A 9,681-nucleotide genomic window follows, 5' to 3' on the forward strand; every position below is an offset into this window, starting at 1 on the left:
TGGTGGATGAGGCCCCCTCTCCTATGATGGTGTCCTCCCCGACTTGGGTGATTCCTATAGGAAAAAATATTTCTGACTCTCCGATTTTGCAAGTTGACAGCGTAGACATGAAAAAGGGGCAAGTTAGGAGGCAATCTCGAGGAAATAGTGGAGTCCCTAAATTTGGGGGTAAAGGAGCTGAGGGAGAAAATGCATTCTGGAGGATAGGTTTGGCCTATTGTCAAAGTTCACTATCAAGGTGAGCCATGTGGTGGCTCCTGCCCTGCATTTGCTGAAGGACAACCATGATGAGGATATGAACTAGGAGGACTCCAAGTTGTTGTTTGGGTTCTTGGAGGAAGATTGGGCGAATATCCTCCTCAAAGGGACAACTGATGGAAAGCCTAATTAGTGCCTTGCTCCTTTCTAGTTATGTATTTCTAGTTTTTTTGGTGGATTTTGGACTTGTTTAGCTTTAAGGCAATGTTGCCTTTGTTTAAAAAAACTCTTTACTTTTTAGTAGTGCTGTTACATGTTATCTTAGTAGGATGCTTGATAGTTTTTGTGCTCTTTTGTATGTTGTTTTTGATGTGTTAAGCTATGTTAGGGGGTGATCCTTTCTATGGTTGGTAATCTGCTAGTAGTCTGCCAACTAGTTTTGTAAGGGCCAGCCCCCTTGTTTTGGCTGCTTAATATTTCAAAAACTATTTGGTCCATTTAAGTTGCATAAACATTACATTTCATATAGTTTTACAATATTCTATTAACACCAAATGATATTTTTTAATTCAATTATTAGAGATTTTTAGATTAAGCTTTGGTCGAATGTAATTAAAGTCATTTTTTCAACACATTTCATTAGGTGCACTATTTTAACAGTTCTGTGATGCGTCACACCTACAAACCTTAGTTCTAGGTAGTTCAATGTCCATTTTTCATTTCTAAAAAAATGGTCTTATGATATCGCATGTAGCGGCTCCATGTTGACCCAAGTTAGCTCTCACGACTACTAGTCCCCCTCCCCTACTAGTTTTATAAAAAGTTAGGGGAAGAGACCTACTAGTCATCTAGGCTAACTTCATGCATCTAGATCTTCTAAATTGTAAGACAAATTATGCCAAATTTTTTAGTGTACTTCTGTAGGTGACTCGAGAGCTTAAAGCTAAGGTTTTGGTATTTGGGCATTTACGGATCTCTCTATGGAGGCAGTGGACTGTGAAGTGGTCGAAAGGTGTCATTCTAAAAAACTGGCCCAATACTCGTTATGTTCACCCCCAATAGTCACTCCCCAAACACACTAAAAATACCATTACTTGTAATATGTTCCAGTAGTCATTATGAAATGTCGTAATAGTGGTACACAAATGAGTCAATCACCAACTAAAAAAAGTACAAGATGATCGACTATTAATACACATGTGATTGGTTATTAGGAGGTATCTATAACATCTAGTATATGAGGATCATTGAATCCCTTAACGACTACTATGTCTCTTCCTCTAAGCTCTCAATTCATACGATTGAATAAAATTTTCAAATATGAAAACGGCCAAGACGGGCATCAAATTCAATATTCGGGTCCCACTTCTATTCGAAATAGATTAGAAAGTTTGGAAACATGAACCCTATGCGATTTTATAAACCAACGAATTAAATTTTTTATGCGCGGTACGATGTTCTACTCTGCCGAGAAGGGATAGCCAAGGTTTGGGTTTCGATATTCTTCCTTATTCAGTTTGATGCAATGAGTCAAATATGCTATTGTCAGCTATCCACCTCTGTAAACTACAATATTCTCTTCCCCTTCATCTGAGAAATGCCCTCATGTACAGTCGCAAAGTAACTATATCTACTGCATTGCCAATAGAAAGGGAAGAAGACTGGAATCCCGACGAAAAGTTAGTACAGACAGTATGCGAGTCTCTGCTCAAGCAAAAAAGTTCCAGTCTGAATCTGCCTCCATTGAAAACCGAACATGTTGATCAGATTCTCATGAAAATACATTCAAACACACAGCTGGCTCTAGAATTCTTCGAAAGGGCAGGTAGACAAAGGGCATTTCGACATTCCCTCTTCTCAGTTTTGATGATTTTTCACATTCTTGTTCGTGACAGACGGTATACCGAGCTTTGCAGAATGATGGAAAATCTTCTCCTAGACCAGGGTGCAAATTCTTGCCCTCAAACATCTCAAATTTGCTACATAAGTTGTTTTGATTATAACGTTTCTTTTTATTTAATGAACTTACGGTTTTTGGAATCAATGAATATGAGGGGAAGAATGCTTCTGACGGCTATGTGACGAAACAGACGGTGGAAACTTATAAACACTAGTTGGTACAATGTTTCGGCCCTAATCCTCTACTAATGGGACTGGTTTTCAATGTTGAGGAAAACAAAAACAATCCATGCCCTGGACTATAAAGCGACGAGTATCTCAGTGGCACAACGGCCCAACAAAAATTGTGAGATCTTATGCGAGCCTTAGATTTTCTATGGAAATTTGACATGCTGGATTTTTGAACACCTGAAAACAGAAACAAGCTATTCGCATCATCATGTTTTTGTAACTACGTTGAACTAGTAGACATTTTAAATTCTATGCGGAATTTTCAGTTTCAAACAATGTACTAGGAAGCCACAGCTGGAAAATATAAGCAGAGCACATTAATCCAGTTGGTATTTAAAAAAAAGAAAAGGTTGAGCAGTATCTTATCATGAGAGCCCGTAGATCGAAGGAATTCTATGCCCATCTTCTTAGAGATGTTAATTCGTGTATGTTAGGGAAAAAGTTATTCAATTCCATGGGTGGTTGTGGTAATATGATTTGTTGTTGTCACCTCTGTTTTTGACCATTGGTTGTAACAGTGTTATTTGTTATTGTGCGTATTTTGTCTCACCATTTGTTTTCTCTTTGATTATTCTTGCAAGAGTACTAACTCAATTTTTTTTTTTTGGTAGGATGCTACGCCCTCTATTCAATCTGTAATTTGCTGAGCAGTGAATTCACAGGTTGGAAAGAGAGATCTTTGGTGTTCGTTTTCATGGTCAGTACTTATTCTGAAGCTGGATTAATCAGGGACGCTCTTTTTGTTCTTCGTTTTATGAAATATCTTGGATTGAAAGCTCCAGTTCGGTCATATAATGGGATACTTAGCAAGGTGGACTGCACGGATACAATCAGTGACATTATTGAAGAGATGCGTCAGTGCCAAGTTTCTTCGGATATTTATACTTATAATATAATTATTTCTCATTTCTGTAAGCAACATAATTTGAAAGAAGCTCTCGAGGTACTTTTTCAGTTGCAAAAAAGTGACCTTAACCCTAATATTATGTCTTACAATATAGTCATTAGTGCCCTTTGCAAGAATAGTCACATAGAAGCTGCAAAGAGTTTATTTCAAGGGATTTATCAAGTAGGATTGCTTCCTGACACCTTTAGCTATAATGCTATAATCGATGGGCATTCTAGAACAGGTAATCTGTCTGAAGCTTTTAGATTTCTCAATGAAATGATGGAAAAATCTATTGAACCTGATATAGTTACTTACAACACACTTATTAATGGGTGTTGTCTACAAGGTAGAATGCAGGAAGCAACAAATATGATCAAACAAATGGTGGCCAAGAACATCCATCCTAATCTTATTACTTATGCTACGGTTATTAGAAGCTACTGCAGCATTGGCAATGTACAGGAGGCTCTTCAGTTGCGTTTGGAAATTATTGATAGGGGTATTAAACTAAATTTAATTACTTACAGCACAATCATGAACAGCCTGTGCAAAGAAGGCAGGCTAAATGAAGCAGAGGAATTGCTCTGCAAAATGCAAGAATTAGGCTTGGTTCCTGATGTATTTATTTACACTATTTTGATCAGTGGACATTGCAATGAGGGAAACATGTTTAAGGTTAAGCAATTATACAATGAAATGCTAGGAAGAGGCATTGTCCCTAATCGTGTTGTTTATACAGCAATGAGTAACGGTTTCTGTAAGGGCGGACAAATTATGGGAGCAAGACAGATTTTGAATCATTTTATTAAACGAGGTTACACTCTGGACTGTATCATGTTCAACGGACTCATTGATGGATACATAAAAAGAGGCAGTTTAGATGAGGCCTTTTGGTTGTGTGGTAATATGGAGCAAAGTGGCATCACACCCAGTATTGTCACATATAATTCTCTTGTCAATGGCCTTTGCAAGCTTAACAGGTTGCAAGAAGCAAGAGAACTATTGAATGAAATTTCATGCAAAAATTTGGTGCTTAATGAAGTCACTTATAGCACTCTGATAGATGCACATTGCAATGCAGGTGATATCAATTATGCGCTCAATGTATGTAATGAAATGATTGGAAAAGGTGTTCAGCCCAATGTTGTTACTTATACCATTCTCATGAAAGGATTTTGCAAAATTGGCAAGGTGCAAAAGGCTTTGCATCTCTTGCATGAAATGCTTAAACAGGGTGTGGATCCTGATTGTGTGACATACAACACTCTTATTCATGGATTTTGTCAACAGGGCAATATGGAGATGGCTTTTGAACTGCATGATGAGATGTCACAGATCCATTTGAAACCTACAATTGTCACATATAACTCACTCATATATGGACTTTGCAGAAAAGCTAAATTCAAACATGCCAAGGAACTAATGACCTACATTTCAGAGAAAGGTATTGAATTGAATGAAATAACATATGACACAATCGTTAGTGCTCATTGCAATTGGGGTGATCTAGACGAGGTTCGTTATTTCATTGATGAGATGGGTAAAAAGGGAATTCTTCCTACTGTCTATACTTACACTGCTCTTATGAGTAAATTCTGCAAAGTAGGGCAGTTAGAGCAAGCAAAAGAGATCTGGAATGAAATGTTAGAAAATGGTGTATCACCTGATCGGAGAGCTTATGACATCCTGCACCAAAAAGGTGAGAATAATGCAGCTTTCAATTGCATGCTAAGATGGTTGAAAATTGTTTAATGGTCATAGCCAATTCACTGCATTGAAAAATGATACGTCACAGGAAGCAGATGGTACTCCTGAACAAAGTTACACAAGGATTGGTCTTTGAGTTGCTTTTGAAACCCAAATGGTGCCACTTTCAGATATGCTTTTGAGCATATAAACACCAGCATCTCTTATTAGTGAGTGAGTACCTTCTGTTGTTGGTGTTACACTGTTAGGTGTTCGATTGTGTTCCTCTACCTTTCTAATGTTCATGTTTTAAAACTGGTGTCTATATATATATTGCAAGTGTCAGTCTACTATAGCCATTGAAAGCATTTATAATACTACTAAATACTAATAGTTTATTGAGAAATATAGATACGGTTGGCATTGGACACTTTTAACGAAAGAGTAATGTCTAGATTTAGCTAGCATAGTTGCCAAGTTCTATGTTTTTACAAATCCAATTATATTGTTGTAAATAAATTTGTATTTTTATTGTAGTAAATACGAATGAGGGAATAAACATAAATAAACCCTGGTTGAAAAATGGAGTACCTCTGCATGTTGTTGTAAATTTTTTGAGGAACTGATGAAAAGACATCTAATAAGCAGTAAATTTCCTTGTCTTCCAGGATATTTGACTGCCTACTATGGCATTGGCTTTTCTAGGTAGTGCGCCCTTTGCCTACCTGGGCTGAGAGATATTGGATGAAATTTGTATCCTTGGTAAAGCTCTAAATGGTATGACTCCACTTCATTTGTAATTTTTTAAATTGTTTTTACTTTGTAATTTCTGTTTAACAAAATAAGTTTGTAGTTTGGAAATCATTTCAATAATAACAGAGGAAGAAAAAGATGGGTTCTGTTTTCTGTTGGTAATTTTTATGTTTGGGATAAGGAGGGTTTGTAGTCTTTAGTTTGATTATAGTTACTTCCAGTTAGGTTTAGTAAAATAAGGGAATGAATTTGTTGACTGCTTTCATTTGAGGGACTAATTTTTCAGGTAACTGTTCAGTTTGTGGAGCTGATGTTGGAGGAGTGATTTGACAGTGGACTGCCTGTGAATGTTTATTGAGGATGCCGTGCCTTTGACTAAGGTGTTATGGGAAAGGAGAGCTTGAGCTATATAATTTGCTAGGCTGAGGAAAAGGGACACTACTAATATATTTGAAAGAAAAAATCATTTCTTTTCCTGGACTGGATGGGGTGTTTCAGCAGCTGTGGAGGCAAAACGCTTCAGGTTCAGAGATCGAGCTTCTTGAGGACAGGAACACTTGAGGAGGAGATCTGCTTTCAGACTCATATTGAGAACACCAGTTGCAAGCAGCTGTGAGTTGGAGACAAAACCCTTCAGGCACAGCGATCAGGTTCTTGAGGACAGAAACACTTGAGAGGCAGATCTGCATTCAGACTGATATTGAGAACACCAGTAGCATGCAGTTCTGCATGCGAGCGTGTTCATTAAACTGTATCTGATTGATGAACTTCAATCTGCTTGTGCAATGTTTTGAAGAAATATCAATAAAATACAAAAATATCTGTTGATTAGAATTATTCTGGGTCTATTGTCTTGTTGCAGTTGTTTTTCTGGGTTATTTTGTGTATGTTATTAGCAGAGATGATCACAACTATTAACATTGCCATTAGATCCTATTCTCCCAGCTTGAAAATTTGGGAGAAAACCATCTAGTATTAATAATCATAAATAAAATACTTAAGAAAAATAAGATATATTTCCAGGAGGTGGTACACTAGGGTGACTAGCTCCCTTGTCTGACAGCAATAGACCAGCCATTTGTATGCGATACTTGATACCATTGTTTCCTCTCTTAGCCCTGTGACTGCCCTAAAGCTACCGGGTTCGCACCTTGGACCCTTGAACTGGGTCCAGGTGCGAATCTGGTACGGGTACATGCGGAGGTTCGTGCTGGGTTCGGACAAGGTCTGCACACAACCCTGTGGCTCTGCCCAGGTTGGCGGAGCCATGGACTCGTGCGGACCCATAGGGATGGGCGTGGACCCTGCCTGAACCCAGCACGAACCCTGGTAGACCCTGCCTGAACCCAGCAAAATATATTTGAAATTTGTAAAATTTATGTATGGTTATGAATGGCTCCCAGTTTTTCAGCATAACTTCCTTCAATTAGTCGTATGTAGTTCACTGCTCTAATATCGAGAAATGATATGGATTTGTTCTTCATCTCTATCTTATGTAAATTTTCTGATCAATTTGTTGAGCTGACATTCTTAGTTTGTAAGCGATTTATAGTTTGTAATATTGATTTATCAGTAATAACTATCAACTGTAAATTCCTCCAAGTCTTAGCATCATATCAAAAGTGGGTTGCTACATATGGAGGACATGGGTAGGCCTTTGTTTGTCTCAATCGAAGAAGCTGAAAATGCCATTTACTCGTGATTGATCATGAACCAGATAGATGACAATTTGGTCCAAATTGGATCACAGTTCTAGAAAAGAATGTCAGACCCCTTTTCAAGGAGTGATTATTCCCAATTTATTCATGATTAAATCGCGGTCTAATTAAAATTCACAATCAAACTGTCTATTAATGTTTAACTTTTGCATTTGGCATTGATCAATGATCAAACATCATACTATGAAATGATTTAGTTTTACAATTATGTATATTTCTCTGGTTTTTCTGTATATATATATTTTTATACACACACACACAAACCCAGACAAACCATTATATAAAAAAATCTCACGAACCCATGTACTGGGTTCTCGTATCGGAACCTGTCAATGAACCTGAACCGATAAAAGTTGTGGTGATATTTGAGAGGAGCTTTTGACTTTGCCAAGTGGATTTCAGGGGAGTAATTTCCTTTGCCTTTGACCATGTGATGTTGCATCCTTTCAACTTAATCATCTAGTTGTGTGAAACATGCCTTCAGCTCCCTGAAGGAGCCCATGGATGTGAGGATCTGGATTTCACTCCCAGACATTGGAAGCTAATGCCCTGGGAAGAAGGCTGCAACATCAGGGGCTTTGTTGAGACCACTTGGTGAGGAGATCTTTCCAACTGAGTCCCAGGCTCCTAAGGACTCTCAAAGGTCTCTTCTTGACCTCACTAGGGAATTCTATAAGTCCCTAGTTAGGAGATTTCCACTCATATTTCCCCTTTCCTCTAAAGGTCTCTCCACCAAGTTTGTTCCCTACACTTACTCTGCTTACCTTTTGTGACTTAACCCATTGAGTCTTCTTTCCAACATGTCAAATCATTCCCGATCATTCTTAAGGATGGAAGGGTTCCAATTAGATTTCTTTCAATTTGTTTTGGGTCTATCTATACTCACCTTGCATATGTTCCTTATCGATCTCTTGATTATAGGGCTAGTAGCCTTTGAGCCCCAATTAGGCCTCCTAGTTAGATTTTTGACCTATAACTTGAAAAGTCACCAAACAAGGCCCAAATCTATCCACTTATCCAGATACCCTTTTCAGAGTCCTTGAAGATTTCCTAGATTTTAGGTCACGTAGCTATACATTCCTATAAACAGGCCTAAAAACAAGGGTTTCTAGCCCTTCATGCTGACATAACTTTCTTGGCTCCAAAACAAACACAAATGGCCTCTTGATGACAATTCCTTGTACGCTTTGCATCTTCACACATCCATCTACACCTTCAAGAACTGGGACCGACTATTTAATCCATGAAACCCTCCATTCATGCTCTACAACTGTCAAGCTACCTAGCCGGGTACACCAGGTCTCTCCTAGGGCTTGATCTTAAAAATAGCAAATCTGTTTACCAGGACTCCAAAATGCATATTTACAGTGTATATACAATGCCTTCGCATGTCCCAAGTGGCCATTACAATTCCAACCATGGGATTTTATTCTAGAGCCATTTTTCTTACTTCAACTTTGTATTGACCAGTGAACCAGTCACAGAGGAAATAATTTGAAATAGCCAACCGAATCAAACTTTCCTACTCTACTCTTGCACATAAATGAAGTAAAAACAACAACTTAACTAATCATACAGTTGGATTCATCAAAATAATCCTTTAACACATAGTTGCCCGAGTTGCAAAGCCTACTGTGGTAAAAACATCAGTTTTCGCTATTGCTCAGCACTGGAAAACTTTACAAAACTTCATCCAACCCCCAGTCTCTGGTCGTGGTTGACTCTAAATACCTTCAAATACCATGCTCCAACTTTGGAAATGTTGGAAATGAAATCCAACAAATTCTTGGCGATTAACTACATTAGTTGCAATGTTGTCATGAACAATATTGACAACTTTTCACCAAGACTCCTAAAGCCATCCCTATGATGCCAACTTGTGTAGTTTGGATAAAAATGACTCCTAGAATTCTTTTATCACAAATTTGACAAGTTTTATCCACCTTTTAGCTATTTCCCAAATTTGCCTTTAGGATTGCAACTTTGCATTTACAAGGTCAACTTGAGCTATTTTACTACAACTAACTACAAACTTCTATCTAGACATTGTAATCTTCCTAGAACACTTGGGACTCTATCCTAGTCCTTATTCTTTAGTGGTTTGGCCAAGACCACCTACAAGCCAAAATTGCATTAGGGTTTTGGGCTAAAACCCTAGGTGCTTCTGCACCACCACTCTTATATTTCTTCCATAGGAATAGCATGGAAAATGTGTAGATTAAACTTTAATCCTTCATGAAATCCAACAGATTCAAAGCAAACAACAAGTATACATTTGTATTTACCCTGTTTGTAATGTCTGGAAAT

General features: G+C 37.9%; 1 protein-coding gene across 8 annotated transcripts; it reads left to right on the forward strand.

The window, feature by feature from the left end:
- The first annotated feature begins 1,628 nt into the window (after positions 1–1,628).
- On the forward strand, positions 1,629–6,493 carry LOC149561710 (uncharacterized). Of its 8 annotated transcripts, none has more exons than XM_089825258.1 (5): positions 1,629–2,143; positions 2,940–4,916; positions 5,013–5,137; positions 5,572–5,680; positions 5,955–6,493. In XM_089825258.1, the coding sequence occupies exons 1-3, from the start codon at positions 1,735–1,737 to the stop codon at positions 5,030–5,032; spliced, it is 2,406 nt and encodes an 801-aa protein (XP_089681384.1). In that variant the 5' UTR covers positions 1,629–1,734; the 3' UTR covers positions 5,033–5,137; positions 5,572–5,680; positions 5,955–6,493. The 8 variants fall into 8 exon arrangements, with proteins under 8 accessions (XP_089681384.1, XP_089681385.1, XP_089681386.1 ...); XM_089825259.1 differs by having other exon boundaries at positions 5,013–5,133; XM_089825260.1 differs by having other exon boundaries at positions 2,940–3,458; positions 3,564–5,137.
- The last annotated feature ends 3,188 nt before the right edge of the window (positions 6,494–9,681 follow it).

Source organism: Cupressus sempervirens, chromosome 4 (assembly GCF_028749045.1).
Source record: "Cupressus sempervirens isolate cs-2001-9-10 chromosome 4, ASM2874904v1, whole genome shotgun sequence".
NCBI classification, from domain to species: Eukaryota; Viridiplantae; Streptophyta; class Pinopsida; order Cupressales; family Cupressaceae; genus Cupressus; species Cupressus sempervirens.